Here is a 24,533-nt window from a genome sequence, read left to right as displayed (position 1 = left end):
GGCATGCAACAGAACAAAACATTGCCTCCCTTCGCCTATCCATCGCGGCTTTTGGCACGCCCCAGCGGGGGTTCTAAGCTGAAAGGGTTCATTGTGTCGGGTACTGAATGGAGACTTTGCTGTTTAATGTGTGGATGTCGAACTCCGTCTGTTGTAGCCACAGGCAGGATTAACTAGCCAGATCGCTCCACACAATCGCACACTGCCGTATCTGAATCATGCACACTATCGCAAATAGCGCAAACTGGGAGTGGGGCGTTTATTGTGCGCGATACGGGTAAGGATGCGGTTTTGATCCGCTGTGAACCTGTGCATTGTTCCACCGTGGAAAGATGAATGGAGAGACCGACAAAAATCACGGATTAACAATGTAGTAGTGCTTTTGCCACGCATCGGATATCACGTTCTGCAGGTTTCTGAATTCTCACCCGTGGGAACCAGACTTTAATGTGATTGAGGCTTTCGTCCATCGTGGATTTCTCCACTCGACTTGTATTTTCTGGAGGAAACTGTGGGAAAACGTGTTTCTGTCTGTAACAGAGGAAAACAGCGGACAATAACATGGGGAACGCTGAGAGTATGGATGCCCAGCTCACAGACTTCAGGGCGAGGAACAAGCCCCCCAAACTACCCATGCCAGACCCTGCAGAATTGGAGGAGAGATTCGCAATTGCCTTGGTAAAAAAAAATCGCATTTTCACAGTATCCGCTGTTTTGTACACACTGCCCACAACATGTAAATCTTCTCATAGTCATGGCTCTTGTTTTGAGTTACGGGCTCCCGACGCTAACGGTAGCGCATATCCATTGTGTGGCAGAGTCACAGCTTGCTTTGATGATGTTTGCTGCTGTGTGATAGCGGCTAATTAAATGCTTCACTCTGCCTCCCCCCTTTTTTTCGCATGTCTGATTTTTAGTGGTCGCTATATTCGTATGGGCCATTGCCCCTCTGAAATAAATGTATCTGCACCTGACCATCAAAACGTTTGACTTGGACGTGTCATCAAATCACCCCTTATGTCTCCCATGTAAATTAATTATACCGTAGGGTTGCAATGGCTGCGCCATTCAACCACATGGACTGTGAGTAGCACCGTGCATTTAAATGGCCTCGACGGCTTGAGTTGACTGTATCCTCCGTGACGTAGCTCGGATGCATGTATCCTTTCAGCAACAAGTTTGACCATCCGTGGACACAATAGACTGTGACATCGTTTGCGACCACGGGGGTTGCTGCGAATCATTGTATTGCTACAATGTAAACCGGAGAAGACGGGTGAGATGTGGTGAGGAGAGGGGCCTCAATGGTGAGCTCTGTTATGGATAACACTAATGTGGCAAGACGGGAAAACACCCACACGAATCTCACCGGTAGTGTAGAAATAACATCCACTATATTGTGGACTCGTAATCCCAAGCAGACATCAGTCCTATGTGATCTAATCAAGATTAGCTCAGTGGGCCCAGCTCCTTAAGATGCACCCCCTTGAATATCACCCAGAAAGGAGTAGCACTGAAATTCCTCGCTGGTGGGGCGCTGCCTTAATCTAAGCACAAGAGATCAGAGACTTCTCGGTTGTGTCAAGCCCTGGCCAGTTATTAGATGGGATGGAGTGATTTGGGGAGGGAGAGGGTTTGGGGGCAGGGGGTTCCCAGTGGGGTCCCTGATCTGATTATGGCTCCTGTTTTGGTATTTAACACTGACATCCCGGTGCAGGATGGTCTAGACTGGAACTGCCCAAATATGGGGGACTTAATAACAATATGGTGGTATGGTCTTAGGAGCTCACATCTTAAGGAGAGTTTGAAAAGTCCTTAATTTGGCCCCAATTGCATTGACAGCTGAAGTTTGAATGATTAAATTACAGACATGATACTCAAGAGCAGTATGGCAACCTCTCATCTTAAGAACAGTGTTCATCAATCAAAGGGGAAAAAAACAGCATTCAGAATCAGAAGAAGCAAGACAGTGTTTAATGGTGAACATGGATGGATGCAAATCAGCCAGACCTTGTTTGTGCATAAGCATGTGCCTGTGAGGGAGGGAGGAAGGGAGAGGGTGAGAGGGTGAGAGAGAGAGAGAGAGAGAGAGAGAGAGATATGAAGAAAGAGAGGGATGAAGAGAGAATGGGATGAAGAGAGAGAGAGATATGATGAGAGAGAGAAAGAGAGAGATATGAAGAAAGAGAGGGATGAAGAGAGAGAGAGAGAGAGATGAAGAGAGAGAATGTATATGGGGAATCAGTGAAAGCCTCTCCCATCTTCTGATGGATTTGCATCACAAATTCCATCCCGGCAGGAATGGCGAGGCAGGCTCCTCCTCACCACTGAATGCTTTCAGTGTGTGCTTTTTGTGTGTGTGTATTTCTCTCCCTCTCGCTCTCTGTGTAGGAGTTTCATATGCATAATGATGTTTGTTCTATATACATAGACCGAGCGAGTGTGTGTGTATGTATACATTCAGTGGCAGACCTCAGCCGCGTCCCTTCGAATCGAAAGACTTCCTTCGATTAAACTGCTAATTGACCGTGAGGGGCGTTCTGTTTCTGTGCCACGCATCCAGACACGCTCCGTCTGCGGTTCCAACCCACTGGCCCATCTGCTCTTCAACTGGAGCTCAAAGCACACACACACATACACACACGCATACACACACACACACACGCATACACACACACACACACACACATACGCATAGAGATACATGCACGCAACCGAGTCACGGAAGCTGTGTTGTGGTCTCTCTCCAAAATAAACTAGGCCTGATTATCATGCTCGATGTGTTTCCACACAGGGTTACACATGGTGTGTTTGATGGGGGATGTTTGTTTTGGACTAGGTTTATAGGTAGCTAGCATGGTGGAATAGATGAGATATCTGATATGGATTGATTGTGTTACTTTCAAAAGATGTATTTTAATAACTTCTTTGTGGTGAGTGAAGTATGAGAAATCATTTGGAAACTGTGATGTGTGTGTGTGGTTATTTCCATCATAGAATTCAATGAACCTGCCTCCTGACAAAGTGAGACTACTGCGACAGTACGACAATGAGAAGAAATGGGAGCTGATTTGTGACCAGGTGAGAGCGTGTGATGACATCCGTGTGACTGAGAGAGAGCGAATAACAAACAACGCCTTCATTTTCATAGTACCCCTACCAACATTAAGGCATCACCCCAAGACAAGGCAAAACTTAATTATAATCCTTGTCACCTCACACCTTCCTGTAAACAAGCTCATTAGTGCAGAGTTAATGTCTACTGTAGGCTTCTTCATAAGAAGCGGCTGCCCTCCCGACACATGTGTTGCCATGGTTACCGTGACGTCGGCACATCCGTGGATGCCAGACATGGGTGGATGCTACTTTGTGAGCTGAACCAAAAGGGAAACGTTTAAAAAGAAAGGGACTAAAAAAAAAAAAAAAAACAGGATGAGAGATGACATAAATAATAAATGACTGTTTTGCTATTATGTCAGAGAATGCTGGCAGAATTAGGGCAAGGATGCATGTAGATGTCAGGCCGAGAGTCGGTGCGGACGGAGAATGGGAGATTTTTATCATAATGTTGAGAGACGCCAGCGAAGGAGAGGAGGGGAAGAGAGGAGAGAGGGAGAAAGAGAGGTGATGCGTGCTGAAGAAGTCTTCAATAATGCACGTGTGTGAATAAGGACCTAGCCCCTTTTCCCATCAGTGCAAATGTCTCTGGGAAAAAAAATGGTTATTAATTAAAGAAAAGAATTGTGAATAAAACAAGATTTAATGTGTATGTGTGTGTGTAATAGGAACGATTCCAGGTGAAGAACCCCCCACACACGTATATCCAGAAGCTCAAAGGCTTCCTGGACCCAGCTGTCACCAGGAAGGTGAGCATCTCCCTGGAAACCATCTGACCCCTCTACATACCTCTGACCTTAGCATGGCCGTCTGTTGAGAAAACTGCGTGTTTGTTTGTGTGCATGTTAGAGTGTGTGTGTGTGCGTGTGTGTCTCTGTGTGTGTGCATGTTAGTGTGTGTGTGATTAAGTTATCTCGTGATGGGAATATTGACAGTGTTTTTTGTACTCACTGTTGTATGCATTCCCGCAAGATTATGTTTGTGTCTCTACTGTACATTTGTTGTGTGTGTGTGTGTGTGTGTGTGTATTTATGTGTGCCAGTAATACATATGATGCTGAAAGGTTACTTCCCAACAGAGGCTCCAGAGGCAGATCAGGCTCCTGCATAATTCACTTTTCATTTGCAGGAGTACTGCACAGAATATCAGAACTGTACACCCATTTCTTACACACAGAAAAGCTCCACAAACCTGAAATCAACTTAGAACTCAATCAACTCTTGATGCTAGCTACACACTGGTTCTGCTTAGTTGGCTAACTGCTTAAGTGACTGCCCTCCCGAAGAGTCAATGGCCACAGTATTTTTTCGTGACCTAGTTTGGTCAGTAGCGACAGCAGTGTCATGTGTGGCATTTCTCCACAGAAATTTCGCCGAAGAGTGCAGGAGTCGACCCAAGTGCTCCGTGAGTTGGAGATCTCGCTGCGAACCAATCACATCGGGTGAGTCACGAGTCGCTCCCAACTGAACTGAATCACAGCTCATAAATCATAAAGCACTTGTAGTGGGAGGCCTGGTGTGTGTGTGTTTGTGCACTGGAGTGTGTGTGTGTGTGTGTGTGTGAGCGTGTGTGTGTGAGCGTGTGTGTGTGTGTGTGCACTAGAGTGTGTGTGTGTGTGTGTGTTTGTGCACTAGAGTGTGTGTGTGTGTGCACAAGAGTATGTGTGGGGGGTACCAGCTGGTTGTCTAGGCCTGTTGTATTTTTAATGACTTAAAGTGCCCTTGTTCCACATTCAGCTGGGTGAGAGAATTCCTGAATGAGGAGAATAAGGGTCTGGACGTGCTGGTGGAGTATCTGTCCTTTGCTCAATATGCTGTCACGTGAGTAGCTCTCGCTAATGTGTGTGTGTGTTTGTGCTTGTGCTCAGTGAATGTATTGATGAACCCTAGTATTGCCTTATTGTTGTCCTCATAAAGGTTTGACTGTGTTCCAGTATGTATTGTATTCTTGAGTGAGTCTGTACCATGTGCAGTGCGGGTTATTGTTGTTGACTGAGTCTCACTCTCTAACTTTCAAATTCAAATATGATTGACTGCGTTGACACATGTAAACATTTTGTAAGTAGTAAGCTACAAGCTCACTCTCTCTTTCTCAGGTTTGATGGTGATGCTCCTGAAGGCAATCCGGAAGTTTCCGTGGAGACTCCTTGGAGCCGATCCATTGAGGATCTCCATGGCGATAGTAACCTTCCCTCTCCAGTTAGTGGCAGCAACATACCACGGTCCACCCGCCATTCTCTGAGGTAACACCCAGATAGACGCGTACATGTGTACTACACAGACAGCACATACATTATGGGGACACTTCAGAAAATAAACCAGATTGTAAGTGTGCAGGTCAGATCACCACAGCATTACAAAGACAAATTGAATGAGTGGATAATCAAATTAACCCAGTGAATTCAATTCTAGGGTTCAACAACATTTCAGTTTATAAGCCCAGGTATGTCAGTTGTCAAATTTGACAAGTGGGTGTATTGGATGTTAAGTACAAATAATGCCGGTCTTGGCTTCCTCTGTGCCAAACCTAAAGCTTTTATGCTAACTTTCACTTAAGTACACTGTTCAATCACAAGAGGAAGTCATTGTCGACCAAAAATGTTTCCCCAGAATTAAGTTTTTATGTCGTATTAACTTTGTTTCTGTTCTAATATAGTGGCTTTCTTTCAAATCAAGAGTAGCTGAACAGGTAATTCACTCACTAACACTCCATTCCCCACTCTTGTCCCATACCAGTAGGTCCAACACTCTGCCAAGCCGCAGGACACTAAAGAACTCCAGATTGGTGTGCAAGAAGGACGACGTGCACGTGTGCATCATGTGTCTGAGGGCCATTATGAACTACCAGGTAACACACGTTAATCACACTGTTACTAGTAGTACTGCTATTAGTTCCGCTACTAATACTGTAACCGTAGTTGTAATAATAAATATAAGTAGACGAGTAATAATGATAATTTAGATGTGTATTATAGCTAACCGTTGTTGTGATGTAAGGTTTGACACTTTGTGTAAGTAGGGTTACTTTTGCTGAAACTTTTTGAAACTAGACGTATTGCATAGCCGTGCGTAATATGACCATTGCATAAAGTGAGAGAATGAGCAAGAATTAAGTGAAATAACAGACGTTTGTTGTATATCTTATTCAAGGTTTAAATATGAAATATTTAAGGAACTATAGTTTGCTTGTGAGGCGGTTGTACACTGATAGGATGTGAAGCAGTACCTGTTAGTTACATTCTTCGGTTTTGCGACCTGTCTAGTGAATATGAGGATTATATATATGTGTGTCAATATATATATGAGGAATATGAGTGTGACTTTATAACAGATATATTGTAGTGCTCAATGTCAGGAAATGTACAGGATGTAAGGATTTAAAGACAAAGTGAATTTTGAAGATCTGTCAGAAGAACAAAGGAAAACATGCTGTAGCTTGTTGTAGTGACATTTTATGGCTGATTTGTTTGAAATTGGGTATAATAGCTTCTATATGCCATTATGAATGAGCCTACAAAATGTGATGAAGATTGACTATTCACACAGGCATGTGATGGCTTCTGAATTTTGATTTCAAAATTTTAGCTTAAGTGGTTCTTGAGATATTGTCTCATAATATGTCCATTGCATTCCCCCCCACCCCCGACAGGATGTCAAATGTCATGAAGTTTAAACCTTTACATCACAATATTTTGGCTAGTGAAGTGATTTTTGCTTGAGGCCGACTTCACAAATGAATCATAATGAGCTAGGGTTGTGCACCTCTTAGATGCGAGCTTGCCATACACAATTGAGAATTTGATCAACGGTTTTCAAGCTATTGCCCAAAAAGTGCTTTGACCCTACCCCACTTCAGGGGGCGCTAGCACGAGGGTAATGCACACTTAAGGACACAAACCTTATATACCGTATCAGACATGTGGGGCTACAAGCACACCAAGTTTCATGTGGATTGGTGAAGACTAAGTATATGAAATCGTCACCCAAAAATGGATAAAAAAAAGCAAAAGAAGAAGATATAAAAATTTGACAAACACCATATGGCTAGTTGCCTGTGTGCAGTGGCGGTCATGGTGAAGTGAAAGCTATGAAAAGATTGTCTGTTTTAGAATGTGGCTCTTTCCTTGGCTGCCTGATTCTCTTGAATCGGTTGCATTTAATGTTGCACAAATAACACTGTTTATCAGCTTTTCCCTTTTACGCATGTTCGTCTCTGTGTACTCCTGTTGTCCGTTTCCTAATCCCTTGCTACTTTTATCTCTCTCTCTCTTTCTCTCTCTCTCTCTCTCTACTAGTATGGTTTTAATATGGTCATGTCCCATCCACACGCTGTGAATGAAATTGCTCTGAGCCTTAACAATAAAAACCCCAGGTAAGCACCTTATATACACACACACACACACACACACACACACACACACCTTACTTTATCAGTTAAGTAACCCCATTGGGATCCTCTTTAAGACCTGGGCTGATGAGGGATTTTCTCGTCTTTTCTCTTATCTGTCCTGCAATCATGTGTGCTTCTCACCTCACTGTCTGATTGAAGACATGAGAACTTCACATGAGACTTCCCCCCTTTCTCTCACTCACTAACACACACAAACACACACACACACACACACACACACACACACACACACACACACACACTCACTCATCTCTGGCAAATTGCCCATGAACTGTTATCCTGATGAAAGTGAGTCACAAACAGTGCAACAGAGTCCATCACTCAGCGAGTGTCTCTGATAGGCTCCCTTTCCAAGGCCATTACAACTCGATTAATGTTCTCTGAATAAACCATTTTCAACAGAGGACCTGACAGATTGTCACTCATTCACAGATTAACATCACTGAATGGAATTTAATCCCACATCAGTCTGGCCATTTACTCTGTTAAAGATAAGATTGTCAGTACCTCCGCCCATGTAGAGGATGCTGGGATGGCTCTGTGTTAAGGGGTTTACATTTACATTTAGTCATTTAGCAGACGCTTTTGTTCAAAGCGACGTACAAGGGAGAGAAGTCAAGCTACAAGCAATAGACACCTAGTGTAACAATAAATACTATTTTACATAAGAAATAGAACAAAAAAAAGTGCCGGAATGTAATTGCTGTAAGTGCAGGTTAAGTACTAGTCGAAGTGCAAGTTAGGAAGGGAGGTGCTCTCTGAAGAGTTGGGTCTTCAAGAGCTTCTTAAAGGTAGAGAGGGACGCCCCTGCTCTGGTAGTGCTAGGCAGTTCGTTCCACCAACGTGGAACTACAAATGAGAATAGTCTGGATTGCCGTACTTGCACAGACAGCAGTGTTAAACGATGCTCATTAGACGAGCGCAGCATCCTGGGTGTAACATTTGCCCTTACAAGAGCATTTAAGTAGGTGGGAGCAGAACCTGCAATCACTGTAAGCAAGAATAAGTGACTTGAACTTAATGCGAGCAGCTACAGGCAGCCAGTGGAGCTCAATGAGTAGCGGGGTGACGTGTGCCCTCTTTGGTTGGTTGAACACCAGACGTGCCGCCACGTTCTGGATCATCTGTAGTGGTTTCACCACGCATGCCGGCAGGCCCGTTAGGAGGGCGTTGCAGTAGTCAAGGCGGGAACTCACCAAGGTGTGCACCAGCAGCTGGGTGGCAAACTGGGTTAGGTACGGCCTGATTTTGCGGATGTTGAATAGCGCAAAGCGGCACGACCGCGAGACAGAGGCAATGTGGTCAGTGAAAGTCAGTTGATCATCAATAATGACACAGAGATTTCTTGCTGTTTTGGAAGGAACAAGAGATAAGGAGTCAATATTGATATTGTGGTGGATAGCCTGTTTGGCTGGAAAGACCATCAGTTCCGTTTTAGCTTCAGCTTTAGATTCAGGGGTATTTAACATTGGCTGTTGTGGGTTAAGGTTCTCCAGTGGTGTCCTTGGTTAAGAATCATTATCATTAAAATTATTTCTCTCTTTCTCTTTCTCTTTCTCTCCTCTCTCTCTCTCTCTCTCTCTCTCTCTCTCTCTCTCTCTCTCTCTATCTCTATCTATCTCATGTTGGGTCGTCAGAACTAAGGCTCTGGTGCTGGAGCTGCTGGCTGCGGTGTGTCTGGTGCGTGGGGGTCATGAGATAATCCTGGCAGCCTTCGACCACTTCAAGGAGGTAAGTCAGTGTGCTTGGCTAATAGCGGATAGTTAACTCATAGTTAGCTAACTCATAGCTGAGACGTGAGCTAAACGCTAATGAGCCACGACCACTGAGACTCAAACCATCATAGTCACTATTTGAAGTCCGTTGAATCAGTGGCAGGGGTGTGATGCAAGAGCCGGTGATGCTGCTGTATGTTAAATTGTTGTTTTTCTGTCCATTATTTGTTCGTCTTAAATCGTGTCCACCTGAATTAAAAGGAGGTCTCTTTTGAAGGCCGGTTTCAATGTCAGAAAATCAACAGGAATTAAACCGAAACGACTGCAACTGCAGATTTATGAGTGTCAAGGTATGGATTCCAATGACACCCCCTCACTCACTCCCTCCCTCTCTCCCTCTCAGGTGTGCTCAGAGTCACAGAGGTTTGAGAAGCTGATGGAACATTTCAAGAATGAGGACAACAACATTGACTTCATGGTAGGTTTTGTGAATGAACATTATTTAGACCATGTTTGTGGGGATTTGCTGATTGTCAGGAAACGTTTGCATTTGTTGCTGCTGTGGTAGAAAAACTATAGCTAAATATGCAATTAGCAAACACTTTTATCAAAATTGCACTCTTATAGTCTTCAGACTTGCTCTTAGAGTGTCTTAGTATTTGATATTAGTAGTGCAGTGCTCTTCTTGCTGCAGGGAAATAATATTTTTAAATTAAATTGTCTTATGTTAAATAGTCTATCAATCTATTATGGTGGTTTTAATAACTCATTTGGAATACCATGATAATAGCATTATTTTATTAACTGTATTTATTCCAGTGTAGGCCGTTGGACTTCTTTGCATTGTGTTGTGTGTGCCGTTGCTTGTCCTATCCCGGACACACCATTGAAACTGAGTTTGTTTTTTCCTCCTCTCTCTCTGCAGGTTGCCTGTATGCAGTTCATCAACATAGTTGTGCATTCAGTAGAGGACATGAATTTCAGGGTGCATCTGCAGTATGACTTCACCAAGCTCTCACTGGACGAGTACCTAGAGGCAAGGATGTGAAGTCTACATACTTATCCACATTTCGGCATTTTTTTTCTTCCTACATAGTTGCAGCAGCGGCATACAGACATCTATACAGCTTCCAATCTGTCCAGCTTCACCCACAAAACATGTTTTAATAGATATCACTAGGTGTCTTTGGCTGAATTCAAATTCAACAGATCTGTTTACTGCTTTCATGCTGTCCACATAGTAGCTGCGCATCATTTTGCCTGCAGTTTTAATGTTTTCTCTCTGTCTGCCTGTCTGTCTCCCTGTCTGTCTGTCTCCCTGTATGTCTCCTTGTCTGTCTCCCTACAGAGGTTGAAGCACACTGAGAGTGATAAGTTGCAGGTGCAGATCCAGGCTTACCTGGACAACCTGTTTGACGTGGGCACTCTGCTGGAGGACGCAGAGACCAAGAACGCCGCGCTGGAGCGGGTGGAGGAGCTGGAAGAGAGCGTGTCTCAGGTCAGAGCACTCACTCACACACTCTCACACACACACACACACACACACGCACACAATAAGTACACACACATACTGTGTGCCATATACTGTTAGGCATTCATGCACGTCAAGTATAGACTCTGCAGACAGCCATAAACTCATATACATGTAATTGTGAGGATGAAGACACACACACACATACACACACACACACACACACACACACACACACACACACACACACACACACACAACATACATGTAATTGTGAGGATGAAGACACACATACACTCTAACTCTCAGAAAAGATTTCCTGCAGAGCATGGCTATGTTGGATTGTCTTTGGTTGGCGACCAAGAAATGTCTCTTTATAAAATTCAAGTATCTGATCTATCTATGATCTATCGACCATGTGAAATAAGTGTTCAACGCTTTTATTTCCTTTTAATTAGCCTCTGTTTTCTGAAGTAGTTCCTGATTTCTCATCATTCCTAGGGCTTCAGTCTGACCTAACAGCAATGTCTTTGTAAAACAAACAATTAAACTAAAAAGCTATTAAACTAACAAGAAGCTAATGACTTTATAACATACTTTCCTCAGTAATACAGTATTACACTTAATGGTGTTACTTAACATTTGTAAAGGGCAAAAAAAAATCCCATTCCAAATGAGCAGGCCATTGGATATAATCCTAACTGTTGAATTCTGTGTCCTGCAGCTGACCGATAAGCTTCTGGACACTGAGAATGAGGCCATGTCCAAGATAGTGGAACTGGAGAAACAGCTGATGCAGAAGAACAAGGAGCTGGAGTCCACACGAGTGAGTCCTCTAATGGAACACACACACACACACACACACACATATCCACACACACACACACACACACACACACACACACACACACACACACACACACACATACACACCAGTTGTTTTTATGCAAATGCTGCTGTCAGTTGAGAGCAGTGATGTGTACTCATTATCGTAACGCTATTCTTGGTTATCTGAGGCTTGGAGCCTTTTCTACACCCACCCCGAGTACATTAGTCCCTTTTATACAGCTTGATCAAGGCCGTTCTGTTTAAAAGGTATGAACAAGGAATGGGGGGGGGGGGGCATTGTTGTTCCACCTTTAAGCCTGCAGTGGAGGTAGTCACAGAGCCAGATCGACGTCTGTGTGAAAGGGAGAGCCAGCATGGCGGGATAGGGGTGTGATGCAGCCTAGCAGCTAACCAACATGAATCAAGACTACTGTGTTGTCAGAACACACGAATCCGACATGTATATAAATGTGCCTGGCGACACTAACATGTTAGCACCCATCATTGTTTTTGAAAGTAACAGATAGGGGCTAGATTATTTCCAATGTTATGTTATGGCACATTCAAGACCACAACACAATAATGTGGTGATGATTCATCAGTGGATTTTCCTTTTATCTACTAATTATGTAAAAAAAAAAAATCCTGTTCATTTTGACACACTGCCTCTTCATGCATCTTCACACATTTAAAAACGATTTTTAATTTTTGATATAGTCATGGTCTTCAGGTTCGGTACCATGATGATAACAATGTAAAATTGGTCAAATGACGCGCTTCACTGAAGCTGAGTCGGAACTCCAAACGTCAAGTGCCGTTCTGGTTAAATTTTCCGGGTTTGAAATATCCAAGTTCCAAGTGGTCTTGAACGTGGCATTATAAACGCTATGTTCAATGTCACGCCTCTGCTACCAGAATGCCGGCTGGGGCATAACAAGGGGTCTTCTTAATGGCAATATAGCAAGATCTCTGTATAAAAGGGGCTTTTTTTTCATATATCTCTGTAAAAAAAAACATAGACAAAAAGAGAGCCTCTAAGGAGTACACACACACACACACACACACACGCACACAAAAACCTTCATTCTGTTATACGCACGAAATGGATGAACTGTATAAACTGGAATTGTGGAAACTCCCATAACATAGTGCACAGCGTCAGTAGGCCAACATCGATTTTCAATACATTATCATTTCCTCAGTCACACACCAAACCCCTAACACACTCCCCTCTTCCTCTGGCCACCTCCTGACTGTGTGTACCCCCCTAACACCACCTCCTCCGGCTGTGTGTAGGCCGTGTACCGAGACGCCAGCTCCCAGGTGCACACGCTGCGGCGGATGGTGCGCGAGAAGGACGAGGCCATCCTGCGGCAGAGCCGTCTGGAGAAGAAGCTGACGGAGCTGGAGCGCCGCAGCAGCCTGCAGATCACCCAGCGGGGCGAGGGAGACGGCGAGGGGGGCGACTCCAGCGGCGGGGAAGGGGGCGCCTCGGCCTCCTCGTCCTCCTCGGCCCTCACCACCACCACCCTGCTCCCCGAACCGCCGCCTCCGCTGCATGAGCTGATGTCCTCCCCGGGGCCGGAAGATTCTGGATTAGCAGGAGCTGGTGGTGTTGTTGGGCTGTACAGTCCTGGTCTAGGAGGAGGTCTGCCACTGGGCGCTCAGGGGGGCAGAGTTACCCCTACCCCACCGCCACCTCCTCCACCACCGCCACCCATGCCCGGGTCTGGGGATATGTTTATGCACGGGTCTGGGGATATGTTTATGCCCTCATTTGATACACTTGGTAAGCAACACACGTGTGTGTGTGTGTGTGTGTGTGTGTGTGTGTGTGTGTGTGTGTGTGTGTGTGGGATTTGTAGAAAGGTCTCTGTCACAAACATGAAGAATCCATTGGAGTGCTAAGCCAACAATAATCAGCTCTTAGCTTTAGATTTTTCAGTATCATTAACAGTTTACTTTATCAGTAACAGTAGAATATCATTACATGTACGTATATGTGTGAAATTATATGACCTGTGTGTGTATTATGTTTGAGAAGTGAAAATGCAAGCTGTAAATAGTGAAGTTGCTGCCTGTCATTCTTTCTTTCTTTCTCTCTCTCTCTGTCTCTCTCCTCTGCTTCAGTATCAAATGGACCATCGGCAGCTACCGCTGGACCTCCTCCCCCACCGCCCCCTCCTCCTCCTCCCCCTCCTCCACCCCTCTTTGGCCATGCGCTGGAGATCTCTGGTCCCCTGCCTCCTCCTCCTCCCCCCATCGCACCCCCTCTGCCTGGCTGTGGCTCCCCCACTGTCATCTTCAACTCTGGACTCACAGGTACTCATCAGTAGGGTTGGCAGAGACTTTCAGCCCTAGTTCTGGAGGTCTGATATTTACAGCATATATGAGTGTAATGTCAGTAAGCCGTGATGAACAAGTGAATTATCTGAAACTGCCATTTTGAAAGTTGTGACCTAATTGGCTTACTGTATGCATTTGTTTTTCATCTACTTGGATGTTATGTTAGGGTTTTACACTCAGTCCCAGATTGTACACTTTTTAAGGCTTTGTCGATAGATATGTAACAGAACAGCCCCCTATTTATAATATGAAGCAAGGCAGGCCGTTTTGATCAGATGTGGAACCATTTCTTCAAAGAGCGTTGCTTAATCTGCTGCATATCCCCCACGTCCTTAATCAGTGATTTGTTTTCGTTCTCTGATTCCTCCTCTTTAAACTGTTTGTCTGCTTTTCTTTCTCTGCACACAAAGACGGACCGCTCAAGCTCTTCTGTAGGTTTTCCTCTCTGCGAGTTTCTCCCCCCTTCATTGTGTTGTGATGGTGTTCTCCATCTTTCATTTTAGTCCATGTCATGTCTTCGCTCTGTTTTTATGGCTCCATTCCAAAAAGACTCCTGACCCCTACTTATTTAACTCATGTTGAGGTCTATTGTGATGTTAGAATGAATGTTCTATGTCACTCCTTAGCCGTGAAGATCAAGAAGCCCATCAAGACCAAGTTCCGTTTGCCAGTGTTCAACTGGGTCGCCCTCAAACCCAACCAGATCAACGGCACGGTCTTCAACGAGATCGACGACGAGCGGATCCTGGAGGTACTGGAATATGGTTGTGTAGAGTGACCTTTGTGCCCTTTGTGCAGGCAGATGCAGTATGTCTGTCAATCCACATACCAATCCTTCACTGTCAGCTAGCTGTCTGTGAGTTAGTTGAGCTGCCAGATCATTTGAAAAGATAATCACAACATCTGCCGAAAAAAAGCCACACTGAATGCCTATATTCTGGCAAACAAAGTCATTTTCCTTTTCTTTCATGTATTTACCCAACCTAGAATTGGAATGTTTTAGGAATATTTCAGATTGTGGATTCCTCAAGGAACATTCCTTTCAGAATGATAAATTAACCATATTAAATATTACAAGCTGCTGAGCATTCTTTACTGACAATCTATTGAACTTTATTCCATTGTCTGACCCTTCCAGGACCTGAACGTGGATGAGTTTGAGGAGATGTTCAAGACCAAAGCCCAGGGGCCGGCGATGGACATGACCCTGAGCAAGCAGAAGGCCCCGCAGAAGGGCCCCAACAAGGTGTCCCTGCTGGAGGCCAACAGGTCCAAGAACCTGGCCATCACGCTGCGCAAGGCTGGCAAGAGCCCAGAGGAGATCTGCAAAGCCATCCACACGTGAGTGCCACCTGCTTTCAGATTGAAACCTCTTCCTCTAAAGGCATTATGTAGCTAGAATCTGGACGTGCTAAGGTGGTAGTCATGAAACATTGGAAACATCTTTGAAACATTTGAAGAATGATATTTATAATTTTGAATGATATTTCAATTCATTTATATGAATATAGCTATATGTAGTTCCTTCACTAACTAGTATTGCATCTTAGGTCTGGTCATGGAGGGTTTTTAGTCTTAATCACAGTTGTAGTGTTGGTTTGTTCACCGTATAAAGTGAAGGTTTCCAAATTCGACACAGAGAACTCCATTCTGTTCACCTTGGGTTACCATGCCAACTCGGTATTCTCTTCAGCTCCTCTGTCCTCTGCTTCTATGGGGTCTACACAGAACACAAACCTCTGGCCAGAATGCAAAACAGCCTGAGTGCTTCCCAGGGAAATCATTTATCAAACTTTCAGACATTTTAGAATTAGCATTATTTTGCCCTCTGAGTAATAACGCTGCAAATATACATGTTAAGAGAAAATTATGCAATTGAAGATGTTAATGGTATCATTGGGGGCTAGTGGGCATGAAAACTCTCAACATTCCTCATAAAAATTTCATTTGTATACACTCGTGAGAAATGAGTATGTGTCTGACATTGGTGAGTAGGACTGATAGGAGCTATATACGTAACAACAGTTAATAACACCTGTGGTCATAGTCATCTTTTTCATAGTCTTCACAGTCATTAGTCATTTTCTGCTGAGGACTAACACTAGTTGGGACTGTTAGTAATAGTTAATAGTACTGTTTTCTTGGTACGAAAGGTGACCCTTTTTCGGTTTTAGCCAGACTCATGTACAGTAATGTGTTGACTGATTTGTAGGTTTATACATTATTCTTGGAGCAGAGAAACCTTAGATCATGATTACCACGAGAGTTATGTTTTTTGTGTCAGATTTGAATGGTATCATCAGAGGAGAGGAATTTGTTCTCTCCTACAGAGGAGTTGCAGCACAGCTTTATCTTAGTAGGACTTAATATTCATGATATTATGAATATTACAGAACTGATACATGATATTAAACTTGCATTGCATCTGATATAATGCAATAATTATAAGGAGTACAAACGATGTATGAGAATTACATAAATTAATATAAAAAGTAAACAAAATAATATGTGCATAAATGTATAGGCATAAATGTTACATTCACATTATTCATGTGCAGTTTAAAGTCTAAGTATAAGTTTACTTCAGCAGTGATGTCTGAGGCTGACCCAGATCCTATCATTCAGATCGTTCAGTTTCAATCCATTCTCCTCTCTTCAGTCCTACTCAAATCTTTTCCTTTCCTGACTTTTAATTATGAATACTAAAATAGAATTGCTGAGTGAGTAAACAAAACTGTTCAGTGTTGAACATTGTACTTCAGAGAAACTTTGTGCTTCTGGTCATAGATCTGCCATTTATAGAGAGGAAATGTCTTTAACTACAGTGTTGTCTGCAAGTTTCCACACAAGGCTCTAGGTTTAACATGTCACTCTCTTCCTGGTTCATGGTTTGCTGATGCTGTGTTGTGGTCTGACACTCTGTAAGTTGTCAGTTCAAACATGCTCTCAGAACTCAGTGTTTATCCTTCAACACACCCTCAACTGGTCTAGAGTGTGAACTGACCTCTAACAAACAAAAGTAAATAGTCCCTTCGCCTGAGTGTTGCGCTTGCGCCCCCTGCAGGTTCGACCTGCGCACAGTGCCGCTAGACTTTGTGGAGTGCCTGATGCGCTTCATGCCCACGGAGTCGGAGGTGAAGATGCTGCGTCAGTACGAGCGCGAGCGGCGCCCCCTGGACGGCCTGACGGACGAGGACCGCTTCATGATGCTCTTCAGCAAGATCGAGAGGCTGCCGCAGCGCATGAGCATCATGGCCTTCATGGGCAACTTCAGCGACAGCATGCAGATGCTTACGCCGGTAAGGAGGGAGGGAGAGAGAGAGGGAGGGAGGTAGGGATGGATGGATGGATGGAGGGAAAGATGGATGGATGGAGGAATGGATGAACTGTGCAGTGGATGTAGATGTGTGGGTAGAGTTCATTGATTGATAAATAGAAGATTCTGCCAATCCTTGAGTTAAATTCCCTTTCCTCATTCACTGCCACTCTGTGTCCTACACACACACACACACACACACACACACACACACACACACACACACACACACAGCTCTGAAAACAAAAAAGTAAAATGAAGAGCTGAAGGAGCTTCCTTAAGCCTAAATGCCCTATGCAGTTGCAGCCAGGATTCTTTTAACTTCTTTGAACAGCAAATGCAGAATGAAGTCAGGGAATGCTTTTCTTCTTAACAATTGAAATTCTGGCTAGAATGGCATACAAGGGTTCTTTTGTCTGTGTCCATGAACAAAACTTAAAATGCAGACGTAGACTTCGAGCTCTCCAGAATATGTCTCCATGTATAACCGTTTTGTTTTTTGTTTTTTTTCTAGCATCAGTTGTGTTGTGTACAACCATTGCATAGATGTTCATGCTTGTGAACAAGACCTTACATATACAGTATAACCCAAACTTGCAGGGAGAAAAAGGAGTGTGTGTATATCACACACACACACACACACACACGTCTATGTTCAGTACACTAATTTTTCTATATATTCCTCTTCACAGCAACTTCATGCAATCATTGCTGCTTCTGTCTCTATCAAGTCTTCACAGAAGCTGAAGAAAATTCTGGAGGTAAACTATGTCCTGTGTCTGCTTCTCTGATGAGTTATTTTGGGGTCCAGCTCTATTTCTGTGTGTATTCATGTCTCTGTGTGTGTGCTTGTGACTCTCCTCCTCAGATCATCCTGGCCCTGGGGAACTACATGAACAGCAGTAAGAGAGGAGCTGTCTATGGATTCAAACTACAGAGTCTGGATCTGGTGAGTACACAACAGTTACATACTCATATATACCTCCTGAACACACTGCAGTCACATACTCATATATACCTCCTGAACACACTGCAGTTACAAACTCATATATACCTCCTGAACACACTGCAGTCACATACTCATATATACCTCCTGAACACACTGCAGTTACAAACTCATATATACCTCCTGAACACACTGCAGTCACATACTCATATATACCTCCTGAACACACTGCAGTCACATACTCATATATACCTCCTGAACACACTGCAGTCACATACTCATATATACCTCCTGAACACACTGCAGTCACATACTCATATATACCTCCTGCACACACTGCAGTTACAAACTCATATATACCTCCTGAACACACTGCAGTCACATACTCATATATACCTCCTGAACACACTGCAGTCACATACTCATATATACCTCCTGAACACACTGCAGTCACATACTCATATATACCTCCTGCACACACTGCAGTTACAAACTCATATATACCTCCTGAACACACTGCAGTCACATACTCATATATACCTCCTGAACACACTGCAGTTACAAACTCATATATACCTCCTGAACACACTGCAGTTACATACTTACATACAGTATACTTCCATTCACTCTTTGAACATGAAATTGTAATGCACTGCATTAAGTTAAGAAATGTTCTCTCTAGCATAAAACATTTTTTGCTTCTCCAAGGAACATTTCCTGTAAAACACTGTTAAAGAGACAAAAAGCCAATTGCTTCTCTGCATGTTTTGCCTTTCCTGATTTACTTAAAAACTCTGTTTTGGCTCTAGGCCATGTGCATTCTGTATTCGTAAGTGTACGGTATGTGTGTCTGTACTATCCTGTCTAATTAAAGTCATGCTGGTCACTCACGGCCCCTCTGCTCTCCCTCAGCTCCTGGAGACCAAGTCCACGGACAGGAAGCTGACTCTGCTGCACTACATATCAAACGTGGTGAAGGAGAAGTACCCCATTGTGTCTCTCTTCTACAACGAGCTGCACTACGTGGAGAAAGCTGCCGCTGGTGAGGCTCGTGCTCTTTTTCATCTTTCTGTCATTTCATATTCCTTCTTTCTTTCTTTCTTTCGCCTTCTCTCCCCCACGCCACCCTCCTCCATCTTTGGACCTTCCTTGGTTATTGGCAGTTTTTGCTGGTGAAGTCTTTTGTGTCAGCCTTTTCCATTTAAGAGGCCTTTTTCTGCACAAAAGCATTTTTCATTCGGAATGTGAAACATTCAGCTAAAGAATTCTAAAGGGTTCTAGGCTTTTCCTCAAGGACATTTAGTGTAGATGGCCACCTGATAATTAATATTTAAGTCTACTAAAGCTCTATCTTAAATGATCTTATTGATCATTACACTAATATGTATTGATTAAGTATTGATCAGTCTATATCATTTGCATATGCCTCTTTTTGCATATTTCATATTGCATCATGACATGAAATTAAATGAGGCAAAGTTACTTCTGTAAGCGAAGTACATAGAACTGAATGGAATGGATCACCAGAACAACCATACAGATTAAGATGAGGATATGCGAAGGCTGGAACATACTGTAGATGGAGATGGTAACAGGTACAGGTTAGACTTAACAGCTGTAAGAGGATGTATGTGCATGCGGGTCGGTGAGATACAGGTTAGACTTGCATTAAGATGAACAGCTGTAAAAGCAGGGAGTCAACTCCAGGTGGAACATAGAACATGCATGTGAATGTGAATGGAGGTAACCCTGAGCATGTTTTTTCATCACCAGTGTCCCTGGAGAATGTGCTGCTGGACGTGCGGGAGCTGCAGAGGGGCATGGACCTGACGCGTCGCGAGTACAGCATGCACGGACACAACTCCCTCCTCAAGGACTTTGTCCACCACACCGAGGCACGCCTCAAGAAGCTGCAGGACGACGCCCGCATCGCCCAGGTGAGGCTGACGAGGCACCGCCTGAGTTAGGGTCGCGGGTTGAGCTGTGGGGGTTGGGGGGGTGTTCTTCAGTTGAAGCCATTTGTGGTCAGTTAAGTTCTATTGCGGTTGGGTTTCTAACAAAGAGCGTTTTCTCAAAAAGAGAAGACATAGAGTGTAGCCTTAATGAAGGAATGGTAGAGGTGTAGCTAGGCACAGGTTATGGTCATGGTGGGAATTCAGGCGAAGCGTTAAGGGACACAGTGAATACAGCCGGAGAGTAGGAATGTGCTAAACTGCTGGGATCCACTGGGAATATTTGGGCATGATGTCAATAGTATTACATTTATGTGAAGTTGGAGTACAAAACGGTTGTTGTGGTCACTATGCTTCGATAATGTGTAATTTGTTAAACTACGCATCCACGGCTACCTGAAAGTACTGATGAAATGGTCAATGAAAAAATCTTTAGCCTCTTAATATTTTTACTATCTTCAGAATGTTAATGTTGTTGTTTTCTATTGTAAGGATGCGTTTGATGACGTTGTGAAATTCTTTGGAGAAGTTGCCAAGACGATGCCACCCTCCGTCTTCTTCCCTGTGTTTGTTCGTTTCGTCAAGTCTTACCGGGTGAGCAAACACAAATCACACACTCCTTTGTGTGATTATACTCACTCACTTTCCACTTTATCATGCAAACATAATTATACCAACTAACATCTTTTTGGCATTTTTTTTGACTGTCTGTGCTGTGTCGCGCTTTGCGTTGCGTAGTCTGTTTATATGACACAGAACGAGATGCATTTTAAGGGCTTTAACGTTTCTCCTGTGTTGCGCTTTATGTTGCGTAGTCTGTTTTTATGCACAGAACGAGATGCGTTTTAAGGGCTTTAACGTTTGTCCTGAGTTGCGTTATCTGTTTATATGACACAGAACGTTTTAAGGGCTTTGATACAATATCCGTCTCTGAGCATTGCTGTCGTGTGTCCCACAGCAAGCGGACGAGGAGAACGAGCAGAGGAAGAAGCAGGAGCAGATGATGATGGAGAAGCTTCTGGAACAGGAGGCCATGATGGAGGAGCAGGAGGACACGCAGGTGCGTTTGGCTCCCAACATCCACCTCCTCGGGGCAATGCCATGTTCTAATGGAAGGTGCTCTTCTCTAGGAAAGAGTGTGAGCTTGTTCACAGCTGGCCAGTTGTGGTTATTGGCTTTCGTTCCATCCACACAGCACATCTTCCATAGTTCAGTCAATTTAAACCTGCGGCCACAGTGTGGATAAGAAAGCCTTCCTGTCACCAACTCTGTCCACACTATTGCCTATTCGAATGCTGCAAATACCTTGTTGCTGTTACTACTTTAGGAGTCTGTAGAGCTGCTAGATATTTGTGAAAATAAAGAAGAATATATAAACATATGTGGCTGTTTGGGGCTATAGGGTGAAATGCTGTAACACGTGTACAGTGTAGTCTATGATGGAAGAGTGATGCTGTATCTTTTCCGACAGTCACCGTCTCATAAGGGCAAGCGGCAGCAGACGGAGCTGATCACCGAGCTGAGGCGGAAACAGGGTAAAGACAGCCGCCACGTCTACGAGGGCAAAGATGGCGCCATCGAGGACATCATCACAGGTATGGCACAGTTCAGTGGGCCTCACCAGCGACACATTCTCTCTCACACACACACTCTCACACACGAACACAAACAAATAGAGTGACAGTTCAATGATGTCAATAAAGTCACTTTGCTGAATTATACACATGAATGCTCACACGCACAAACACATACACACACAAAGTACATCACATCACACTCATGGGTGAACATGCACACAAAGAAGTGAAACTACTAATATGTGAAAGTCAGGAACATTTCTTGTGTAAGGCATTACAGGAAAAAATGTCCGCACCATGCAACTGCAGTCATTATTTCCCACTCTCGTCTTACATTAGAAATGTGGTAGTGAAATAAGGTATTTGAAACTTTGTGTTGATGAACACCAACTCAATATTAACACCTGGGACAAGGTCAAGTTTTCTTCTTTGTAGATTTCAAAGTGTATATAGACACTTCTCACTAGTCATGAAAAACCTGAAATGAGAAATCAGTGAAACCTGGAAAATGAAAAATGTAAATGTTTTTGTTTTGTTTAGAGATAGAAGAGCATGTTTTATCCAAAAATGTATAATTTCATGGTGTAAATATATGTTGTGGGTTTATATCTTTGAGACCAATAGGTAAATGTTAGTGTATCTGTGCTCTACATTCACTGAAATTACTTTTTGGTCAGGTTATAACCCTAGAAACATGCCAATGATTATTGTAATAGTCTAGCTTTAGCCAGCTAGCTAGCTAGCTTCCATAGCGACTCTTATGTGCTGCCCCAAATGTTCTGTTTAAATGACCAGTAGCTGTATTTCTGTCTTGTGATTGGCTGTTGTCTCGCTGCAGTGCTGAAGACCGTCCCATTTACAGCGCGATCAGCCAAACGGTGTTCGCGCTTCTTCAGTGACCCCGTCCACAACGAGGATTTCCACTATTAAACAAAAAAAACAAAAGCCCTCTCCTCCTCCTCAGCAAGGTGGCTTTCCGAAATCCTCTCTCTCTCTTTTCGCTTCATTCTCCACTCTCTCCTCCTCTTCCTCCCATCGCCGTCTCCCCTGCACTCACCGACTCTCTTTCACCGTCCGTCTCCCCTGCACTCACCGACTCTCTCTCTCTCACCGTCCGTCTCCCCTGCACTCACCGACTCTCTTTCACCGTCCGTCTCCCCTGCACTCACCGACTCTCTCTCACCGTCCGTCTCCCCTGCACTCACCGACTCTCTCTCACCGTCCGTCTCTCGGCCATCCTCATTCATTGTCCCGCATTGTCCCCCTCACTGCATGAGTCACTGTGTTTCTGTGTGGGAAACGAGAGGACATCTCTGCATGCATGCCACTCCGACGACGTCGTCCGCTCATTCACCCCATGGCCTGTGACGCATGTGCCATGGTGACAGTGAGGAGCTGAATTGCATTCAAATGCACTAACAGTATGGTGGGCTGAAAGCCAGAGCAAACTTTCAGAAAAGATGTTGCTTTCTCAAGAGTTATCCAAGAAGGTTTTCTTACACTGTCTCAGTGGAAGTAGCATGAGGCATTCTTATATTTGTTGATTTTAGCAGATGTACATATGCACCAAGAATTGGGGTTTGTGAATGCAGTTCAGTCCTTTATAGAACTCAATTTTAGTGTGATTCCAACATATGAAGATATTTTGTTTGCTGACTGTGTGTGTGTGTGTGTGTTTCTATGCAGGTCTGCGCAGCCAGCCCTACAGACGGATGGATGGGCTGAGGAGGAGTATGAGGAAGAAGCTGGAAGATCAGCTGCTTCAGTCACTCAGTGTGGAGGTCACTACCTAACTGTTGAAGAAAGTCAGAGAGAGCAGGGGAAAAGGAGAATGGTGTTCCTCTCCCTGAAGGAAATCTCAACCTTTTATTTTAAAACTGTTTCTGGACTTATAGCAAACAGTGAAGGAGTGAGGATGTAATATAGTTTTTTTTTTTTTTATGGGAAACTTTTGCCAAGTCGATGTCCAGAACACTCCTACTGCTAAGGAGTGGAGTTGGCGAGGAGTCTTGGCACTAAAACAGACTTGTCACTTGTTAGCTCCAATGTGATTCTTCCCAGCTTCCCCTGTCCTATGTTTTTGTTTTCTTTTTTGCTGGAGCTAGGCAAGTGCCCACCATGCACTTTTTAACAGACTTTTATCCGTCCGTATTAATCTGCATTCACGTCTTAAGGAAGAAGGGATGCGTGTGTCGAGTCAACACACTGGAGGAAGCTCTGGAGAGAAGACTGTTGTAGAATCCTTGAGTGAATCTGTGAAGGCATGGCCATCCCATGTGCTAAAGAAAAAAAAAAGTATGCATTTTCATTTGTGACACTGACTGTTGTTTCCTGCTGGTTGTGTTCACGTGAATGAACGTCGTCATGAGAGTTCGTTCTTTTTTTTTTTTAATTAGGAAGTAATCATGTGAAAGAACAAAACAAAAAAAACAATTTGTAAATGTACATATATTTTGCTACGAAAGTCGAACATCTTATTTTTTACATCGTCCATCCATTGTAATACTGTAAATATCACACGAGCCGAACTAACTAACCCCTTACGATCCCTGAGCCTTTTTTAAGTTATGTTGTTTACGTAGATTTTATTTAACACTGTGGTGAAGACTACCTTGGGTTAACTCCTATGAAAAGTGTATCTTCCCGTTCTTTGACCTAACATCTCACTTCTCTCTCGTCACTCCTGTAACATGTGATAGATTTGTCTGTCCTTGCACGTTATTCACTGAAAACCTGAATGGACACCGAGTAGCACACCTTCTTTTTCTACCTTGTTCCTGTACTGCAAAACTGGAACCCTGATCTTTCAATGGCTGTCATCAAATAAAACAACAAATACTGTCACTTTAACTCTA

The 24,533-nt window shown here is 43.8% G+C and overlaps 1 protein-coding gene across 2 annotated transcripts in view; it reads left to right on the top strand.

The window, feature by feature from the left end:
* The window catches only part of fmnl2b (formin-like 2b), a 24,970-nt gene extending 437 nt beyond the window's left edge, over positions 1-24,533 (top strand). The window contains exons 1-28 of one of the 2 annotated variants that reach the window (XM_031582367.2): positions 1-678; positions 2,998-3,081; positions 3,786-3,866; positions 4,482-4,558; positions 4,854-4,937; positions 5,213-5,359; positions 5,853-5,964; positions 7,412-7,488; positions 9,165-9,258; positions 9,646-9,720; positions 10,168-10,278; positions 10,591-10,740; positions 11,438-11,539; positions 12,838-13,330; positions 13,672-13,863; positions 14,298-14,318; positions 14,514-14,638; positions 15,026-15,228; positions 16,952-17,186; positions 17,896-17,964; positions 18,072-18,152; positions 19,062-19,191; positions 19,923-20,086; positions 20,594-20,695; positions 21,060-21,161; positions 21,573-21,696; positions 22,517-22,646; positions 23,365-24,533. The exon at positions 1-678 is cut by the window's left edge and continues 437 nt beyond it. In XM_031582367.2, the coding sequence (XP_031438227.1) occupies positions 562-678; positions 2,998-3,081; positions 3,786-3,866; positions 4,482-4,558; positions 4,854-4,937; positions 5,213-5,359; positions 5,853-5,964; positions 7,412-7,488; positions 9,165-9,258; positions 9,646-9,720; positions 10,168-10,278; positions 10,591-10,740; positions 11,438-11,539; positions 12,838-13,330; positions 13,672-13,863; positions 14,298-14,318; positions 14,514-14,638; positions 15,026-15,228; positions 16,952-17,186; positions 17,896-17,964; positions 18,072-18,152; positions 19,062-19,191; positions 19,923-20,086; positions 20,594-20,695; positions 21,060-21,161; positions 21,573-21,696; positions 22,517-22,608 (3,444 nt within the window). In that variant the 5' untranslated portion in view covers positions 1-561 and the 3' untranslated portion in view covers positions 22,609-22,646; positions 23,365-24,533. The remainder of the gene's footprint in view (positions 679-2,997; positions 3,082-3,785; positions 3,867-4,481; positions 4,559-4,853; positions 4,938-5,212; positions 5,360-5,852; positions 5,965-7,411; positions 7,489-9,164; positions 9,259-9,645; positions 9,721-10,167; positions 10,279-10,590; positions 10,741-11,437; positions 11,540-12,837; positions 13,331-13,671; positions 13,864-14,297; positions 14,319-14,513; positions 14,639-15,025; positions 15,229-16,951; positions 17,187-17,895; positions 17,965-18,071; positions 18,153-19,061; positions 19,192-19,922; positions 20,087-20,593; positions 20,696-21,059; positions 21,162-21,572; positions 21,697-22,516; positions 22,647-23,364) is intronic. The other variant, XM_031582369.2, reaches the window with a different exon arrangement.

This window comes from Clupea harengus, chromosome 16, assembly GCF_900700415.2.
Source record: "Clupea harengus chromosome 16, Ch_v2.0.2, whole genome shotgun sequence".
Lineage (NCBI taxonomy): Eukaryota > Metazoa > Chordata > Actinopteri > Clupeiformes > Clupeidae > Clupea > Clupea harengus.
The sequence above is the reverse complement of the archived record's forward strand: the minus strand, read 5'-3'. Positions and strand labels throughout refer to the sequence as shown.